Here is a 21,700-nt window from a genome sequence, read left to right on the forward strand (position 1 = left end):
TGTTTAGATCATATGAGGTAATGAATTATTAATGCAATGATCAGTATTCAGAAACTCTGAATTACTGAATTGGTGATGACACAAAAGAAGATATGATGGCATCATTTTTTTTTTCTTTCTGTATGACCCCTCAGAAGACTATTACCAACACCTTTAAAATTCATTCTCACTGCTTTCGAAGCTGTAAATGTCTGAGGACAAAAATGTATCCTTAATATTTGTTCTTTTTAACCCTCTTGTCATGAATGCACATGAGTGTGGCAAACTAAGTTTAGCTGCTCACCAGATTACTAAGAGCAATCCTTGATCAGCACGGTGCAATCCTGAGAAAAGTCACGCCTCCGATTAATTTAAATGACACCTATTCTGCTTTTATACAAATTCATTATTTTATTTGGGTTATTACCTCTAAAGGTCTTTAAGGTCACCTTCTGATTGGCCAGCAGACCTAGTGTGTCATGATTGGTCAACTGCTACCATGTTTAAAATGTTAGCCTCTGTTCGTGCTTTGTTAGGGGGTGTGCAAGACTAGCTAGATGTCATGTGGCCATGGTGGACGCAGGGTTGAGGCCAGAGGGGCACTGCCCCCAGCTTAAATCGTAAGAGCCCCTTTCCTGTCAGTAGCAATAACAATTTAAAAAACATATTCAATGATGTCTGCTCATAGAGATAACAATAAACAAGTAATGATTTAAATGCATAGCATGCTGAACTAGGACTTGTGCAAATTTGCAACTCCTATGGCCCCTGATTAGAAAAATCCTAGCTACGGCCCTGGGTATGGCATAACAACTTTAGAACTTTGGGTTTTTAAACCTTGCAGACCTTTCATATACACAAAAAACTATGACACACTAGAGCAGAGGGAAAAACTGAAATATTGTATTAAACCTCATATTGACTACAATCCGTTGAAAATTTTATTTAAAGAATAAACCATGTAAGTGAAACTTACCTTTCAAAATTTAACTGTTTTTATGTTTCTACTGGCCAAAAAGAACAAACATTTGATTGGATCTTCAAATGAAGCAGGAGGAAACATGATCCATTTCATGCCAAAGTGGTACCACTATGACAATACATCACCTGATCTGAATAAACATTCCCAGCTGCTCCACTTGGCACACCTCAGCACACGCAGCTTTCCCTGGAGCTCCAGAAGCACCAAGCAGGCACGAGTGCCATAGGACTGCATGGAAATTGCATTACACCTGCGTTTTCACCTCTGTGCTTGCATGAAACTGAAAAGCCATAGATGTGACGCATTGCATGTTGGCCTCAGCCATTCCTCCATCATCTCCCCTTCAAACACACACAGAGGTTTATCATTACCCTCTGCAGTGACAGCATATGGCAGATGGCGTCGAACCGTAACTACAAGGCAGTGGAAATTCCACATGCGTTGGTGATTCCAGGACCTTTACAAGCCTCCTGTAAGCATGTTATTGCATCGCCTTGGTGGAGTGTTTGACTTTACCCCAGGGATGTGTGGACCTTTTCCTTCAGAACAATGGATGGAACTTTAACAATAGATGTTGTATTCTCAGTTCATTTCCATGGTGCTCCCCTCGCGTCTGACTGCTCGAGGTTTTTGTTGTCTTAAATGTGTTTTCTTGTAAAGAGTGCCTGTTCGAATCTATCCCCTGTGCTGCACTTGAGCACAGTAGAATGCAAACTGTGGACAATCACATTTCACACCCTGCTGCACCTCATGATGTGCTCTCACCTATTCACTCACTGTGTAATGTGCTGATGCTGGTGTTTGTCTTTTTTTATGTAGCCTTTATTTACCTTGTTTCCTGCTGCTTACATCGATTTTGATCTGAGCCGTGCTGATCGGTGTTGATCAACCAATTCTATTTTTGTGTTCATTTTGAGTACAAGCTCGCATTATCTCTGCTTTACAACGGTGTCTTCATGTTCTTACCCACTGATCTGGTGTTGAGAGGTGTCTTCTCTGTACCTGCACCCTTTGTTCTGTTGCTTAAGTTGTCAGAATGAATCCACTTTTTAGAATTATCTTATTTTTGGACCAGGTTTATTTAAAGCAGGGAAGGAAACCTTTTTCCCGTCAAGGGTCATTTAAATTTTTAATAACATCTGTCACAGCCCATAAATATTTATTGAACATGTCAAACTAACCTGTCTAATGTGTCAGCTGGAACTGCTCCTTTTTGGTGAGCCGTCTGATGTCAGATGGAAATTATGATGATGACTCACTGTTGATTTGAGCCAAAACAACTTTCTGAAACAAATCCCTTGCATTGGTTTGTAAAGACGTAATTTCCTCTAATGTAAAAGACTCAAGAGTGATTCCTTGCCCAGAAATGGCAAATTGTTTGGTGCACTGGTGTAGTGCAGGTCTTTGCTGGTCGATTGGATGGTTTTGCTCTGCCCACAGAGGAGATGGGTTTTGCCAGAGACCCGTTCATTGTTGAGGGGACTTTTCCGCCTGAGCAAAGGATGAGGGGAAAGTCAAACTAGTTGACATGTAATTATCTGTGAACATGGCATAGGAGCTTTGCACTAATGGGCCTGTGGAGTTTTGGGATGATGTCAATTTACACCAGTTAACTAACGATAAGAAAGTAGCAAGCCCTCTCATCTAACAACAGTGTCTGACCTAACAAATGCTCTTCTGGATTAATTGTCAAAAAATTCCCACTAACACATTTCAAAATCTTGTAGAAAGCCTTCCCAGAAGAGTGGAAGTTACAAAGGGGGGACCAACTCTATATTAGGGCCTATGGATTTAGAAGGGCATGTCAAACAAGCTCCTGTAGGTGTAATGTGTAGGTGTCCAAATACCTGTGTGTATTTTGAACTGTACAAATATAATATCAAACAACAAGATAAAATAGATATCAATGGAATTGTGCAGATCAAAAGATGGAGGTGTGGCCGTGCCTTATGTGTGAACCTTATATCCTAAATCAAATCTGGAAACCCAACCACCATTGTAAACTTAATCCTGTTTTGGAAAACCTTGCTTATCTTGTAATTTTCTGAATATGTGAGATATAGTGTAGCTAGATTTCCACCTTGTGCTTCTTTATGTGGAGGGAGGTAGGGGAGGAGGCTGTTTCTGAAGAATGCTGAGTGGTGCAGGAGAGAGTTCGGGCGTTGCAAACAAAGAAAGTCATTCCAAACATCAATAAAAGTCTGTGTCAGTAGAAAGTGTAGAGCCTGGTGTGCATGATAGAGCAGGTTTTTCCCAACTTGCCAGCGACATGAGAGGCTGAATCCCTGTTCACGAGCTGACTATCCAATTCTGTCTTGCACAGGGTCCTGAGAGTATTGAGGGCTTTTTTGGAGCTCAGCATTCACCAGATGGTGTTTTCTCTCTTCCCGTTCCTGCAAATCTGCTCTCTTGTATTCCTCTATTTATTAAACCACAGTGTTTATTTTGTGATAGTACAATGATCTCTGTTTGGTAAGCACGCTTCCTCACAGAGTCGACTGTGTAGGTGTCAAAACTATTGCTCACATATCTGAAAATCTCCCTGTCTGTAGTGCTGGGCCCTTTGGGATCCGCCTCCAGGTTGCTTTTAGTTGTGTGTTATCCTGGCATGATGCACAGTCAGTGGAGCCAAGCGTGGCCTGTAAAAATGAATGGATTTCCCTTTCATTGTAAATGTAAAAGTTTTTTGCCTCCTCTCTGTTTTGCATGTTTTGTACATTGCAATAAATGTAACATCTCTCACAAAGGTTCCTTGAAATTGAAATGTCGCTATGCAGATCTTAGAGCTAAAGACAAATCCAGTGAGATAGCCCCCCCCAAAAAGAAAAATATACAAAACAACTCGTATTGCATATCATGTTGAAATCCACGAAATGAAGAGAGTGCTGAGTGTTGCACTGCGGTGCCTGCTCAGGTCCGAAGCTGCTTCTGACCATCTCTGGTGGGACTGGAAGTTGCTGACCTACATCTGCTGACATTTCCAAATCCCAGACCCTCACCTTGAGCCGTTTCCTACTTGTGCAGACTCAATGATGATTCTCTCCTGACTTGTTAAGTGTCAAACATAAAGTCAGTTTTATTTGTAGTGAGGTTTTTTCTTTCCCCGCCAGGGTAAAGCTGGGTAAAGAATTCATTTCTTTCCATTACGCTGAGCTATAGCCTCAGCCAGGATTTGACTCCATCACCGTGCTATTGTAGCAGGAGTATAACTGTAACTCATGACAGGATATACACCATCATCTTTTGCACAGGAAGCTTACAGTTTAAAGCAGCTCATTGAATGGTTCTTCATGTTATAGTTTCTTTAATTCCTTCAGTTTTTAGGTAAGAAGTAAATTAGTTAAACTCTGAATCACTTTGTCGGCCAGAGTTTTCTTCTTAAATATAAAACTAAGGTTAGAATGAGTTAGAAGATACCTTGTTTTCTATAAACCCTGTTCTTAATCAGCTTCTTAATATGAATTATTATTATTATCATATACATTAACACACATTTGTTAGATACGTCTTGATTATTAGAGATTTCGGGTTTTTCCTGTACTTGTTTGAATCTTACAAATTCATATTGAGCTAAATCTGAATCAGACTCTAATGATGTTGGAGACTGAATAGTGTGAAGTGTTAAACTACTTAATTAATACATAATCTAATATGATGCAATTACAAAAAGTAGTTTATGGCCTCTAAATCATTGTTTTAAATCATATATATCGTTTTATGTTAAGTCAGTGAAAAAAATTGAAATACAACTTGTGAAAATATAAAGTGTAAAAGAACGTGTTTCTTTGGCTTGTAGTTAAACAGGATGATAAAGGACGTTTGGTTACTGAGAGAATTTCCAGAGTCCAAGGAAAACCAGAGACAGAAAGAAAGAGTGAGCTGGAATATTGGTGTTCTTTAAACCTTAAATACTTCTCAATTAAAATTGTTTACATCACCTAAATTGTTAAGTTCGAAAAAAAGCCCTTGTTTAATATTGTTACAGTGGACATACAGCACAGAGAAGACACATTATGGAAAACATAATGAATGTGATTCGGCACAGTGCTGTGTGACAGTGAGTACGGGAGCTAGCCGTGCTGTACTGACTGCATGCAGGGAGTTGCGGGACAGTAGAGCAGGGCAGGATGCAGTTAGAGCAGCTTAATGCTTGTGCAGCAGATTGCAGCTCGGTGTCATTGTGAATAATAAATAAATACCTGTCACCCATTTTGTTTATGTATTATTTTTCTTTACCCTTCTGGTGCCTTCTGCTATCACGAGCCCAGAGGCCCCCCATTCACACGCTTGTGTGTTAATCTGGTCCAATCAGCTTGAGTAGAGCATATTTTGTTTTCCAATTACCCAGCGACAGCACTCTGTTCAGTCCACCATGACCAATTTACAAACTCTGTGTTCATGCAGTACATTTCTGTGGCTTATTGTACTAATTCTAGGTAGTGTAGATGGCTGTGTTATTGTGTCTTTGACCAAAACATGATTAATAATCTATCCAAACTGTGAAATACGCTTGAAAGGGTAAAACTTGCTCTAACGTGCACACATCATGCATATCAAACTTTCCGGCTGTACATTCTGACAACATGGACGATGAGCTGGAAATTAATGTATACGTTTCATTCACACAGGAAGGCAGTGAGTGAATGAGGGCTGGTGTGATGAACACATAGCAGCTGGTATGAACCACAGAAATGTAATTACTAAAATGTGCTGCACTGGTAAATATGCAAGTTAAATGCCAAAGACCCGTACATGTATAATTTGTAGCTAAAGCCGTTTGCCGGGCGACTGGATTTATCGGCAATAATAAACTGCTACGCATACAAGCTACCTGGCAGAAATGCACATCTCAGAACTCGCAATAAATAAACCTACATTGACAAAATTGCACACGGCCGCTGAGCATTTAGTGATCTGCATAAAAAGAAATGATAATAAAACATGTTTAAGAGACTCTGGGGAAAGAAATATTAAAGTCGACCTAAAAAGCCAAATCTTTAAAATAAGAGAGCAGTGGTTTATGTGTCTCTGCCGTCTGCCACAGCAGCACGAGGGAGAGTCTCCAGCTCCTGTGACCCTTGGGAAGTTAAATAGTGGGAGAGGTTAAAGAGGATGGATGTGCACCGAGATATATGTGGTATTGACAAAATGTCTTGAATGTGATATAAGCTTAAAAACTCCCAGTGACTCATTGAACCGTGGCTACATTTTAATGTTTCCATTGAACGACCGCAGGATAAAAAACTTCTCAAGTGTTGCATTGGTAACGGACACGATGGTTGACCATATTGTGTCATATCTTCAGTCGCATTTCATGTCCCTCTCTCTTAAGCTTCTCATTCGTTTCAGTAAAGAACCATCATATATAGTATTTGTGTTCTTTTGATATCATCTAAGTCACTGTTCTGTTTTCTGTTCTCAGAATAACCACAACTGCTGCCTGCATGATGGACCTGAGGAGGTACCCTCTTGATGAACAGAACTGCACCCTGGAGATTGAAAGCTGTGAGTAATTCAGAAGAACCTGTGTTGCATATTTATTTATTTGACCTATTGAAAAATACACATTAGACTGAGCTTTAAGCAAACTTAAAAAAAAAATAGCACAATAGGCAGAAAGCTGATTACTGTTACAGTATTTGATCAATACCCTAAAACCACCATTAAACACAACATGTAATTAATGTTTTCCTAAGTGAGACATTTATCAGATATTTTCGTCTGTGCTTGATGACAAGAAATCATGTAGTGCTTGATGATGTGTATTGACTGCCACACCCTCAGTGACAGAGCCATCACTGGATCTTTGAATGACAAACTGATACCATTATTACTAGAAACCTCACTTGACTTTCAATATGGCTCTTAACTCCTAGATCACAGTAGTGATGCATTGTCTGAATATGTTTAATGTGAGCTTAGGTTACACCCACCACATCCACAATCATCATTTTAATTAATCATTCATAACTAGAACTTAAATATCAAATATCTTGTTATTTATGACAACATTTATAATTACATCAGAAATGAAAAAGGAAGTGTGTATCTACAGTTTAATAAGTTAATATCAAGCACTTTGATCTAAAATACAGGGGCTTCAGAGGCCAAGATATCCTGAATGAATACAAGTTACAGCTAAACAGATATTTTCACCTCCACACAACCTTTGTTTTACAAAATAACAAAAAAATTCTACAAACGCTCAAACAAGTTCCCCTGGCCAGTAGATGGCAATAAAGACTTTATCAACGATCCTTCGAATACCAGAGAAGAACACTGTGGCCGTATTAGGGGCAGCATCCTTAGGATGACGAGCCAAACTGAAATGAGACGATCTGGTCCACAGAGGCTTTCCCTGATTGGCAGCTCGTACCGCCCTCATTGCTGTTGCCTAGCAACAGAGCTGAAGTTGGACACCTTGGTACCCCTTGGTTTTTGAACATGTCTGTTCAGTTAAGTTGAAGCATGATACTCAAGCACCAGACGTCTCATCGGCTTTGAAAAACTGTTTGTCACTGAGGTGCAATGAATCCTGGGATAGGTTGGTCTGGGAAGGATTCAACTGTCGGAGCTTTCGTTACTCAGGGTTGAAAGGAGGAATTTGTACTTGTTGGACGTATTTGAAGGGAACCTTTAAAATGGGACAGGTTAGGTTATTGCCTTGTAATAAAACCTAAAAGTGCTAACCAAACATAGGGACATCGCTATTTAACTGCTATTGTCGTTGTTGCTGGGGCATGCTCATTACAAAAAGCTAGAATGGGCATGATCAAAGTAAGGATCATTTCCCAAACACTTATTTTTAGAAACTTCAGAAACAGTGGTTTCTGCATTTCCCACAATGCCTTATTTTCTGAGACCTTGAGACACCTGGTAAAATGCTGAATGTTCTAAACGCCCAGCTTCAGATTGTAGCACAAGCTTTCTGTCGTAAATGTGTAATCCATTATCCCAAGTTGACATATCCCTGATGACATCATTAGGGTTTTTCTCTCATATTAAAAAAATCTCCCCCCAGAGCCACTGGAGTCGTCTCCGAGCTCATTATGGGTTGTAAACAAATGTGGCAAAAACGCAGACTTTACATTTTATATAATTAAATTTAATTGACAGTTGTTTCACAAATCTATTTTTTTTTTCCAAATGCTTTAATTTAGATAAATCATTATCCAGGAGGAAAAAGGTGCTAGTGGTGTAATTAAAAATTGTAGTTGCTTGATCATTTTCATTGACCGCCTCATCCATCAACCCACTTGCTCAATACACCTGATATTTGTGGTGGTTGCTGTTCAGGATAAAACTGTAGCGTTTAACCTCAGGGATGTTACCAAGCAATGAAATATGGATACACGTTGAATTAGAAATTTGCAAAAATATCTGCTGTTTATGTTCGGGGGGGGGGATGCTCTGCACCGGTGGGAGCTCTGTGCACATTAGCCATCAGTGTGATAGATTAGGCAGGCAGTTGTTTCAATGTCGTGGACAATGTCACATTTCCCTACCCTATAACCTCCCGGAGAGATTTAATGGTAATGAATCCTGGTCCTTTAGTGAGTTTAATAACATCCAGGTCTGGACATGCACTCGCAGAATTTGAAATGTAGTAACACCCCCCGGACTGAGGGATTGCTCTGCAGTGAATGCACACCGGCCTGTTGGCATAAATCTGCTGCCGTGGTCACTTTCAATTGCACTGCCAGCTGAGAATGTGTGGGAGCAACTCACAAACTGACACATGTTAATGAATATTCATGTTGTAAGTAATGCATGTAGTGATATAGTGTGGCTCCGTAGGAGGCTGGACGGTGGAGCATGTGATTGCAGGAAGAGAGAGCAGACAGATTGAAGTCCTTGGCAGGATTGCACTCCTCCTGGAAACAACAGACTGATTCCTCCGAACATTTCTCCCTCAATATTTTCTCTTCACACTATGTAATGCAACTTTCGTTTGACAAATTGAAATTTAATCTAATGAAGTACAGAGATTATATTAAAGCTATCACAAATTATAGTATATGAATGTGTAGCTTCACGTGTTGGTAGCATTATTGCTAGCACATATTTTGAGCTGTGATATCCTTTGGAAAAATAAGCTTTAGTCGGTTCAAAACGATGGGTTCTTTAACCCATAGGGCATGCAGATCTTTCAAAAGGGCACTTTTATGCCCTGTCTAGACTAGTGCTGTATTTTTTTTAAATGAACTTTTTCCCCTGCATTTGAGCCCCTAGTCCACACTGTGTGTGCATGTCAAACTGAGAGTTGCTTCGAGTTATGAGCATGGGCCAAAAAAAACTAAAATGGCGGTTGTAAAAGCAATTTTTTCTATTTGCACCCTAAGGAAAAAAACTATTGCGAACAAAATATATATTTTTAACGTTTTTCTTTTCTTTTTACAGAGAAAACCAATATGAAAGCATGTTCCGTGTAGTCACAGATTGATACAATGTGAGAGGCTCTAGAAATCAACGTATAAATATGCTGCGTTGGATGAGTCTAATGCAAGATGACTTTAGAGAGAAACATGTATATGATGTGTCAGAGCGACCTCCACTCATTATCCAAACTCTAGCAACAGACTTAAAATAGCAACTTTAATGGTTTTCTCCTCCACTCTGACGCTCCACGTGTTATTCTCCTCTATCCTCTGAATGTGCCCTGACTCTGACACAGATGGATACACCACAGATGACATCGTGTTCTTCTGGCAAGGAGGAGACACCGCCGTGACGGGTGTCGACAAGTTAGAGTTACCTCAGTTCTCCATTGTGGAACTCCGCCTGGTGTCCAGGGAGGTGCGGTTCATTACAGGTAAGACTGCCATGCAACATTTCTGAACGGCAGTAATTAGGCTGAGGGTTTTCAAAATTACTCTACCACTGTGCATAAACACCTATGCATCCGTGTCCCTGCTGTGGCTGTGGGCCCCATTAAGCACGTCATCGTCACTGTGGGGAATGTGATTATATTTGGGTCATGTGGAAAGACAGTTTTCTTCTCAGTGCAGCAGATTGTAGGTGGCCTTTTCCAAATATTTGTTAAAAAAACTGAGTACCAGACGCTGACGCACAAGCTTGTCTTCTTGTAATTTGTGCTAGTACGGAGCAAACTGACTTACTTCAACTTAACATGCTAACACCACAATGCGTTTATGATTTATGGTGATACAATTATATGTGATTTGACCTACGATGGACAAAACATTAGAATAAATTAAGTGTAAATTACTTAATATAATAAATAAATAGATAAATGAGAAACATTATTACAATATCCAACGAAAAAGGCTATGTTTGTATTTCTACACATTTATTTCTTGACTTCTACATTTATTTATTTATTCATTTCTAAATGTTTTCATTCATTTATTTGTTTCTATAATTAATGTTTTTTTATTTTCACATTTCTACATTTAAATACCTTCTGCTTTACTCCATCTAATACTGGAGAGCAGTGTGATCATCGGCCCTACTACATCTTTCCTGAGCTAACTCTGTCTGTTGCTTCCTAATTAGCACATTAAAGGAGATTGGTCTCGATCATCTCATCTAAGTTTCAGAAAGGACATGTTATTTTCAACACTTTAACTTCAGATCAACTCAGAATAAATGGTGGATATTTAAAGCCTTTCAAACAAGGCAAAAGTCAAATATAGGTGAGATCCTCGTGTCTGTGACCATGTATGGCAGAGATTATTCTTCAATCTACTTGGGTGATCCAAAGCGTTTGCCTGGGCCTTGATGAAGTATGTATGCTAAGGTATTGATTCATTAAAAGATTTACAGGAACCTGGAGATGATGAGGTCATTCATCATTTTGTGTTCCCCATAGCAAATAGCCTTTTAGATTAAAACCATCACACTTATCTCAACCCTTTTTTTCCTTAGGTGACAAATTGTAGGTACAACTGTGGATAGAATACACAAAATAGAATTTAACTATTATTTAGAGCAATTTGTATAGTTTCCAACCTCATAAATATCTTAGTGTAGCTGTAGGGGAGCGGCCCAGCCTTGATGTTTATATTGCTTTTTGCATCAGCATTGCATTGTTGTGATTGTTTTAATTAAAGTGCAAACAAAAGACTAATTAATGCTTTGGCACAACCGGCTGATGTATTCCTGTGCAGTAGAATACCTCCACCACCACCACATACCGCGTGGTTTCCTCCCTGTTGTAGTGTAACAGCATGCGTTGCAATTATGCCCCTCTAAACATGCGCTTTTGGTCTAATGTGTCGAGGACAGAGAAAGTGCAAAAAGGGAAGCAGAGCAGCTCTCTGTGACAATCCTCGGAGGGATGCTGGAGCTGCCTGCTGAGATAGGGGGTTGCAGAAAAATCTGCCGTGTTTGCGACTTTCTGCCATGTTTAATTGGAATCGAACTTGTCCCTGGAAAGGAATCCATCGCTTTGGGGAAATTAAGTGCTCCATCTGAACAAATGGAGAAATGACTACCCCTGCGCGTTGTCAAAGTGCAGACTTTGGAACTCTTATGTATGTGCCAACGTTTCCCCTTTTCTCCCTGATGTTTTCACTCCTGCCCCGCTATTGGGAGACATTTGATCTCAGGACTTTGTGCCTGAGAACCTTCCTGGCAAAAGTTTGGGCAACAAAAATACTTGGTTAACCACCTGTAAAGGTTTTCTGACGTCAAACTTATTCCGTGTGCTGCTCTTTTCTAAGCTATCACTCCATCGTTTCTCCTTCCAGGTTCATATCCCAGGCTTTCGCTAAGTTTCAGGATTAAGAGGAACATTGGATATTTCATCCTGCAGACGTACATGCCATCCATCCTGATCACCATTCTCTCCTGGGTCTCCTTCTGGATCAATTATGATGCCTCTGCAGCTCGGGTGGCCCTGGGTAAGATTCCACCACCACTGGGTTTATAGACTTCACGCTGACCAAATTTACCTTATGACTTCTTCAATCATCAAACATCAATATTAATAACACAGAAAATGTTTATAGAAAGTACAACTTCAGAAGATTCTCCACATTCCTGATTTTAACTCAGTATGATCTTCTGATATTGCCTCTCTAGAATGACACATAGCCTGAGACCCCCAATGCTTGGTTGTATAATTGTGACTCTTACTTAAAAAGATGAACTGAGTTCTTCATCTATCACTGAACTACATTAATGTTGATCCGATGTGTAAATGTTAAAGTATGAATACAATGTCATTTCTCTCTGACGCTAAATCCTTTGTGTGTGTGTGTGTGTGTGTGCTGCTGTGCTCAGGTGTGACAACGGTGCTTACCATGACAACAATTAACACCCACCTTAGGGAGACTCTCCCAAAGATTCCGTATGTGAAAGCCATCGACGTCTACCTCATGGGCTGTTTTGTGTTTGTGTTCCTGGCCCTGCTTGAATATGCCTTTGTAAATTACGTGTTCTTTGGCCGGGGCCCTGCGCAACAGAAGAAAATCAATGAGCGGCTGAACAAAGCCAACAACGAGCGCACAAGATACGAAGAGAAGCGCCTGAGGGAACAGGTTTGCAACCCCGTCTACTGCCTCTCTTTCACTACTACTTGTGTGTGTCAGTCAGGGTTCAAGTAGAAAACAACAGTGTTGTGCACATACGATTTCTAGAAGTAGTCATTTTGACCAAAGACATATACACAGTTATTTCCCTGCAGTAATCTTCCAGGAGCATACTGATGCCACCACAGCTCAATATGCATTCACCAGCCATTACCCATTGCTTCTCCCTCAAGCACTAAAGGCTTTTTACCGAGCATACCCCTTTTCATTGAGATAGCGATTCATCGAACTCAACAGTGGTGTAAACATTCTCATTTCTTATTTAGGTTGTTGTCTATGTTTATGCTGTAGGCTTCATTCACTCTCTCTCTCTTCTTCCTTTGTGGTTTAACACGTGTCAAAACAGAATTAGACGAGACCTGAAAATGCAGGACGTGAATTTGGTGATTTAACAATTTGTCCGTGGCAGATGCTGAAGCAGTGGGACTGAATGAAGCCCCCCACTCAGTTGTTTGTGTGTGTGAAGTGCTAAATGCTTTTATCAAACTTGCTCCTGTTAACTTTATGTCCTATGCATTGAGTAAATTCTTAGGAAATGTGCTTACTTGCCGGTGTTGCATAGCCGTTTTAATGTTCTCTTCATTTTTCTTTCACATTGCAAGGACTCCATTTCCGTGCCGTTTCAAACCAACACCTTCAGGTCATTTACACAGCGAAGAAATCTGTATCTCGAGGAGCAAAGAAAAGTTGGGGTACATCAATTTAGAAATCATATCAGCTGTAGGCCAGGGTCTCACAATATAGCCAGAAGGAATATAATTTAATTTAATTATAATTATTTGTGCCACTTATTTGAAAACTCACTTATAGTTATCTGTTAAAGTAAGTTAACTACTTTTGTTGCATGCCAGAAATGACATTCCACATCATCCCTGCATTTTGCTTTAGCTTGACAGCTTGTAGGATGGGTGGGGGTTAGTATAAATCTTATAGTTTAGGGGAATCTGGGGGCTGCTGCTCGACATGTCCGCCCTGCTGACTCTCCGTGTCTCCCCCCCCCCTCCACTCTCCTCGCAGGTGGATGCGTACGGAAACATCCTCCTCAACACGCTGGAGATGAACAACGAAGTGATGCCTTCTGACGTGGGGAGCAGCGTCAGTGACTCTCGGAATTCGGTCATGTCCTTCGACAGCTCCGGGGTCCAATTCAGGAAGCCCATGGCGCCCAGAGATGGCTTTAGCCACCACTCGCTGGACCGGAGCGCCATGCGGAGCCGGGCCAACTGTCGGCTACGACGACGCTCCTCCAAGCTCAAGTTGAAAATCCCAAACCTGTCAGATGTGAGCACCATTGACAAGTGGTCCCGGGTCATTTTCCCCATCACCTTTGGATTTTTCAACCTAATCTACTGGTTGTACTATGTGAATTGATGTGCATCCCACTAGGAATCATGGGCCATATTTTGAGAGCACATTAAATTGGCTTTGATACAGTTCCAAAATATGTATACACATATACAAATTGAACATATGTATATGCATATTTCTATATATTATATTTATATATACACGTGTGAAATCTGAAGGACCTTTCTGCTGTACAAAATATTAATAGGATGACTTGAATGTTTAAGAATAATTGTGACTGAAGAATTTCAAGGCTTTGAGTTGCTTTTTCCTCCTGAAACAAACAAACAAACAGACGAACAAACAAACAAACAAACAAACACGAGATCCCACCCCCAGGGGTTTTTGGAACTAAAGACTGCATGATATTTTTGCTAAAAAAGAAAACAGGAAAAAAGAGAAAGTGAACGCTCTAGAGAGAGAAAAGATGTCTCAGAGTCCCATCGACTTTTTATTGAAAACTTATCGTCATCGAGAATCCTCTTCTGCAGCTCATGAAATCAGTGGTGGCTCGTCTGGCAGGCATCAGCTGAGTGAGGTCCTTGACGCCGCACTCCAGCCGCCCTGCCCCACCTCGCCGCTCTCACTCAACTCACACCCCGCCCACCCCCCTCACACACACACACACACACAAACACACACACAAAATCCCTCCCATCACCCATGGATAACATGCACGGAAATCTCCGGTTCTACTATGTACAGCAACCTTGTTTGGATTGTGTGTTGTTCCTTGGGTTTTTTGAAGTGGTATCGTTCTCTTTATCAGACATCAGCTCTGGCCTAATGGTCTCCATTGGAGGGCCCAGAGTCAACGCAAACTTGTATTCCTTTCTCTTCTCATGTTATTTTTAGAAACATGTCCTCGGGGGTTGGGGTGGCTGCGGGTCCTTTTTTCATTAGGGTTAAAAACAAATGCTGATTATTGTAGATATGATTTTGTCTTGAAAAATACTGTGATTTCAGAGAGTATCGGAACATGTTCTAGAGCTAGGGCATTATGAGATAAAAGAGTCTAAGGTATGCATTACTCATTTTGATTGTTTGAAGAAAAAAAATAACATATTCTGTACATTTTATCATTCAGTATTCTCATGAAAGTATACTTGTACTGTTTCTTTCCTCCTATTGATCGATTCACATGCTCTTTAGATGCCAAGTTCATCGATGTCATATCCTGCTTTGTGTTTGCTCTCAAAGGGACATGGGGGAATTGCTTTTGTGATTCGTTTGAGATTATTCCACAGTGACGATGTGAGAACGTGTATATTCAAAAAAGTGTCAAAATATCTGCCCACAGTTTGGCCAGTATAGAGTATTTATTTGTTCGTCGAGCATTTCCTCAGTGTTGGAGTCACAGTTTCAGAAGTCAATTGTTGTTTGATCGAGGTTAGTGACGGGCAGATGACGTGGGGGAGGAAGGATTCAACGTCTCGCACTCAAATCCAGTCAGTGCCACCCCGCAAACGCTCTTAAGCCCGAGGATCAGAAACATCGGCCTGATCAGGAATGATGCAGTGATCCTTGGGGGGGGTTGATAAATAGCCATGAATTCAAATGTCGACCTGGAGGCCTATAATCCTGTTATTGTTTTGTTTCACTCTCAAACACACACACACACACACAAACACATTTTTAATGCTCAGGTTAATTTGCGAAGGGAAATGAGTACACTTTGATTTTTTATTCATTCATTATTAAATCAGATTGGATATAGCCACCAACTAAATTTACAAACACATGACGGCTGCGGCAGAGGGACAATGTAAGGACGATAGGAAAGAGCTAAATAAATAAACATAAGTAAGATCCTCCCCTGCCCGTTTAGCTCCATCTGAAGTGCAGATCAGCATCTTCCTCGGTGTCATCTCCACTTCAGGTGCAAACGGGCTCTGCTGGGACCAATTGTCCCCGAGCAGGAACCTACACAGCCAAATCAAGTGTCGATTCCTCCAGCGGCAAAGTGATTGACTCATTAGAAGACGAGCGCAATGCGGCGGCCAGGAAATATGCAAAAGAAAAAAGACAAGGGGGAAAATTGGCGTATGTACTGTATACAAACACGTAGAGACAAGAGGAAGATGGAAGAGGCCTCGGGTAACGACTTGAAGATGGCGAAGCAGGAGTATCAATTTATCATGAGAAATACACCCCCCCTCCCCTCCCCCTCTGGGTGCAGAATGCATAAGACGTCTTCGAGAAGGAGTAATGATCAGAAACCAATTTGTCTCCGTAAGTCGTGGTGAAGTTTGTACAGTGACGTGGCCCAAGCTGTGATCCGAGTTTAGTATTTCTTTTTGTTTTTCAATTTTATGCATCATGGCCATATTCCGTAGAAGCAAATTAAAAAAAAAAAGGAAAAAGAAGAAAAAACACGTCACGGCGTAATCCATACAATAAGCAGGGGGAGATGGTGAAAGTAAATAAGACATGCTGAGTGGAATATCATGTTGATGTCTGCAGCTGAACAATCCACTGTTTGTCTCTCAGTCGACTGTGAGTCCAAACTTATGACCAAAACGTAGTGATTTGTCCGAAATGTGAAGAATTTGTTGTTATTCATGGGAAAAGTAACAGCAAGTCCAAATCAGCCACAATGATCTCAGTCAGAAGCAGATCTTGTGAGAAAATGGCTCCTGGGTTTTACGTAGAAAATACATATTCAGAATTATGCCGTAGGTGAGTTGTTCTAAAGTGGCCAGATGGAAGTGAGTTAAGGCTGAAATGCAATGAACCTAAAACCATAGCATCAGTTGTTTCAACATGCAGTCATTTGCACCTTGTTTAAAAAAGAGATCTCCTTTGATTTAAAGTGGATAATTTATAAAGAAAATGATCAAGAGATATTCTCTATTTTTTACTATTCCACATGTCCTTTTATGTCCAAATCTGTTGCCTTCAGTACCCACAATCCAACCTGACCACCCACACTTCAGTAGAGGTTTGTTATGCTATAGGTGGCTAATGTAGCCTCAAGCAAGGGATAAGGAGCGGGCTCCAGGGGCCCAGTAAACTCACTTTGTTTGTCTGAGTCCACCCCCCCCCCTCCTACCGGGGATTGTTTTTCCTTTCTCATTGTCAGACTTGTAGACTTCAGCCAACGTTGACTCAAGTGACATCACTCGAGGGAGTTCTATCCAATCTCCTGTGGACAGACTTTGATGTGTGAAATGTGTGCGGAGTTCCCCTTTAACTCATATCACTATACATCACTGGGATACGTATGTTGCAATTCAAAAGAGGAAATTCAAATGTGAGAAGCGCCAGTGACATCACAACGAGACACGATCGGCTGCTTGTTCTTGTGATCAGATAAAGGAACAGCTTCCATTACTCAATCTCTGGTTAAAGGTGTATTATGTTAGGTTGTAGCACCTGAGTCAGGGGCATTCAGGCTGTTTGGGTGGTGATTCATTCACATTCATGTTTCAGGTAGCATTGTCCTTTAAAATTTTGTAAAGAAATTTAAAAAAAGAAAGGTGGCGAGAGTTAGTGGATGATGAATGCAAGTTTATCGAAATAACACACTTTAGAAAGTTATTCTTTTTTTGTTTTTTGATCATTTCATGCAGGTTTGCGTACCAACAGCTCGTCCAACTGTTTAAAAAAAATGTGATGGATCTGTCAGACAGTGAGGATATGATACTATCAGCTCCAGTGCAGGAAAAGCACAAAGATATGGGACTTAAGGCAAAATAGGTGTTGAACTATAAAGTTGAATCCATCTACTCTGTGCTTTCAGTGAAATGCACTTGCAGTACTTATTTTATTACGTAAACTAATGCAAGGTTCAAGTTCTCACTGAGGTTGGTTTATTCCCAGTAATTAATACAAAATGCCTTTTTTTTATTTTATTTATATTTATTGATCTATTTCTTTTGAAATAGTTGATGCATATCTTAAATGATCTCCAGACACACACACAGAGGAGAATCATAAGCAGCTCTTTCATGCTTGCAGTAAATGAATGCACCACTCATTTCCCTCAGAACATGTATTTACCTGCTTTCTGGACATGGAATCAGCACATTCATCCCAAAAAGCTGTGAGGATGTTCCGTTCCACACTTTTACTTTCGGATCTTTGCTTATATATATGAGATGGAGAAGAATACATTTCCTTTATTGACACACGTGTTTTGAGGAGAAGAGGAAGAGGAGGGGAAAAAAAGTGTTGAACTGATTTCAATGTGAATTTTCTTGCCTCTAGTGTATATGTGTAATAACATGTGAATTGTACTGTAAATATGATATCTTTCACTTAAATAGTTCTTAATGCATGAACAAAAACATGGCAGTTCGTAATACCAGCTAGCCTCACTGCTAATGGCATGGACAGCTTCTCTAGCATTGGCATACTTCTGCAAACGAAACCTAAAAAATTAGACACAAGAAATACACGGTGTGGGCAGAGTAATGGAGAAGTCAACGCAAAGTCCTCCCGAGGTGAAGGAGCCCCTGGTGGCTCCTATAAGGCTAACAGGCTATTTCTGCTGATGATTGGCGGGAAGTACAGTATCGCCTTGGTTCACTCTCAGCGAACGGAATGGTGCCATCTTGGATCAAATCCTCTTGTTGAGCGTTTTTTTCGTTTTTTAACGTCTGAACCGACCATAGGATTTCAGCGCGGCATACCCGCAGCGTTTACCTCAGCTATCAATGAATCACACAGTTGTCCGTTTAATCTACAAACAAATCAAAGGGCATGTTTGACTAGCTGGCTTACAGAGGCTAGAGGAGCAGGGTTGCCTTAAGAGGGCGAGGGGGATGTATTTTCCTGTTCCTCATTAAGACAGTCATGCATGTGTGCCCTTGACCACGTTACCAAGTGCAGCTTCTGACAACAGACACTTGTGCAGACCAGGTCCCAGAAGTAAATAAGCTTAGCTCCCTGTGTGTGAGTATATTGCAAGAAAATATTTTCCTGGGTAACTGCAAAGAACTTTCACACAAATGTTCTTTGGTTCTGTGCAACTAAATTAAACCCAGTATTGTAGCGTGTTTCAGTGGCCTAACTTTTCTTTTTGTGGAACACACCATGTTGGATGCTGTTCCTCATTTTGCCATAATTAGCGGCTGGGATCTGAACTGTACAAATGTATGCACCACATCTTAGTCTCCGGTCTTAACGTTGGGGCTCAACATCCAGGATTACACCATTCTCAAAAAAATGTAAGATATCCGTGATGGGCTGTGAACAAAAAACTGTTCTGTGAGGCATCAAAAGAGTGAAACACAACCATGCAAGCAAGTTCATCCACCAAACTACCAGTACACAGCTGACAGCCTCCTCACTTGTTGGAAGGACTTTGCCTGGTGCATTCATTATTCTGTGTACCTTGTAGGTTTTGTTTTGCATGACCTGAGTTTTGAAAGGTTTATTTTCCTATATTTTTACTCCACGCCATCTGATTCATCTCCACGGCCAGGAAAAAGAAAGATCCAGTGTTTACATGCTTAAATTGCACTTGTTTTACAGCCAGCTCTATAAAACCTTGTGAAACAAAACTGTATGTTTAAAAAAAAACTGGAGGAAAAATGTAACCGCGGAACGTACATCGGTGTGATTCGAGCGCGAATCACGAGTATGTATGTCTGAAAATGTATTGACTATATATCACGCAGTTTGGGATAGATGCACCGAGTGCATGCTGTAGCTTTTATCAGGTTCAGCATACGCATCAACATCAGTCGCCCTTCAACTACAAAGGATGTAGAGGATGCTGACCAGTAGCATCTGAACGTAAGCCATGCGATTGCACACTGAGTGGGTGTTCCCTGTATTTTCTCTTTCATAAGTTGCCTCTGGTTATGGTCCGTTGTTGATGGCTGTGCGATGATACCTGCAAGAAGCTGTGCTGATTCCCAGTCACACGTCAGTATTCCTTTCTCTTTGAAAGAGTTGAACAGGGAGACGACCTGGTGTTTGACCAGCAGGTGAAAGAGAGACATCCCAACGCTTTTTAAAGACAAACAAAATTGAATTGAACGAAAAGAAAGAAACCCACAAAACCAACAACCCATTTATTGTTCAGTTGAAATTAGTAAATGATTTTTCTTAATTTCTGTGTTCATTTCAGATTTTACTGTATTTGTTGCATTTGTTATGCATTGTTATTCTTACTGTTGTTGTTGTTTTATCATATGAAGGAAATGTAACTCATCTGATATACTGGCACTGGAAGAAAAATGCATTTGGTTTTTTGTACTGTAATTGTTTTGTTCACATTTGGGCGCTTATTTGATTCAGTTGTTTAATACGGTGTTTGATTTCAGTCGGGGTATCAGTACTCATGGAATCAAAATTTCGTGTAGTTGTATTTTTTTTGTCAGTGCAATTTAATGTTATAGTGTCAATCAGCTTTTTTAGGTGTTTGAACAAAATGTGTTTTTTACAAATACAAGGTGTTCAAGTATGTGGTATAAAAAGGGTTATCATTCAAACAACAGACTTTTTACAAATAAAGGCTTATACAGTAAAGAAAGCTAATGTCTTTTCATTTGCCCTTTGTGGACTAATATGTGACATTGTTTCCTTTGACTTCGTATTGATTTGTTTTCAGATATTAGTCCCCAAAAGGTAAATAGCATATGTTGTTGCATAATGAGAGGATAAAATCAGGTATTTCACCATTGCGATTCCAGGTTGTTGTCGGAGCTCTCACCTTCTAGTTGGTGTCTTGCTTTTGATAAGGACTGTCGGATATGAACACAGTCCAGCTAAAAAACTACAATTCAAGAAAACTTGAGTGTCTTCTTTTAATTTGAGTACAAAACATTGCGCATTTATGAGAATATACCTCCTTTCATACCCTATTTCCTGAATAAAGACGCAAAGTGACTCCTGCTGACAAGTGTAATATTTGCCCCTTTTTCAAAACAGGAAGTATTAAACAGTTCTTTTAAACTCTTGGCAAATATAAAATGATATAGTGTAACAGGTCGGCCTGCCTGGGGCAGGTTGAATTCTGCATCTATAAAAGCACTGGATAATTAATTTGATTTGTCAGGGGGACAAATACAGTAGAAAACAGTTGGCTGAGACGTTTTGTCCTCTGGTTGAGGACATGACGCTATATATGGTAGGACATTTGTACTTTTGACTCCCACAATGCACTCAGGGCTTGAAACAAAGCGTACGTTCAGGTGGTGAAGGTGAAGATAACGGCCTGGAAATGTGACTGTACAGCACCTGGAGCAGGGATAAACGGAAACTATCCAGTAAGACGTTTGAAATATTGTTCTCCGCATTCACCTCTGAGCGTTAGGAAACAATATATTGCTGTCCGAACCAACTGATTGATTTAATTGGATTGATTTTATAGATTCAAAGCAGAAGGTGGTGCGAGGGGCCTGACCTGTCTGATGCAAGCTGGAGTCAACCCTGATTAAAGGCACAATTTGTGGTCAGGCGAATGTAAAATAAACGCCATTACAATTTAAAAGACAGGACTGGAAGCTGTCGAGTTCTTATATTTCACAGCCAAATCACAAAGTTCAGCCTGAGGAGGCTGTTTAAGATTTACGTGAATAAGATGTATACAGACACTCCTGGAAAGATGGTGTGCAACAGCTGACAACTACATGTGACCATCTGCATCCTCTCTGTGTGGAGCATGTATGTTCTACCTATGTGTGTGTGTAGGTGCGTGTTTGTGCGCTTGTCCTCCAGGTGCTCCACTTTCCTCCCACACTCCAAACACATGCAGGTCAGGTCTACCGCAGACTCTAAATTGCCTGTAGGTGTGAATGTGAGTGCGAATGAGCCTGTCTACACATTTGTTTGCTCTGTGATAGAGTGGCAACATGTCCATGACTCACGTCCAATGCATTGCATG

General features: G+C 40.5%; 1 protein-coding gene across 1 annotated transcript in view; it reads left to right on the forward strand.

Annotated features, from left to right (window-relative positions):
• The window catches only part of gabrb4 (gamma-aminobutyric acid type A receptor subunit beta4), a 57,556-nt gene extending 36,350 nt beyond the window's left edge, over positions 1 to 21,206 (forward strand). Inside the window, exons 5-10 of the mRNA XM_062406106.1 lie at positions 6,384 to 6,466; positions 9,636 to 9,773; positions 11,674 to 11,826; positions 12,209 to 12,465; positions 13,119 to 13,208; positions 13,534 to 21,206. Coding sequence (XP_062262090.1) covers positions 6,384 to 6,466; positions 9,636 to 9,773; positions 11,674 to 11,826; positions 12,209 to 12,465; positions 13,119 to 13,208; positions 13,534 to 13,887 — 1,075 coding nt within the window. The 3' untranslated portion in view covers positions 13,888 to 21,206. The remainder of the gene's footprint in view (positions 1 to 6,383; positions 6,467 to 9,635; positions 9,774 to 11,673; positions 11,827 to 12,208; positions 12,466 to 13,118; positions 13,209 to 13,533) is intronic.
• The last annotated feature ends 494 nt before the right edge of the window (positions 21,207 to 21,700 follow it).

The sequence above is a fragment of the Platichthys flesus genome, chromosome 15 (assembly GCF_949316205.1).
Source record: "Platichthys flesus chromosome 15, fPlaFle2.1, whole genome shotgun sequence".
Classification (NCBI taxonomy): Eukaryota; Metazoa; Chordata; class Actinopteri; order Pleuronectiformes; family Pleuronectidae; genus Platichthys; species Platichthys flesus.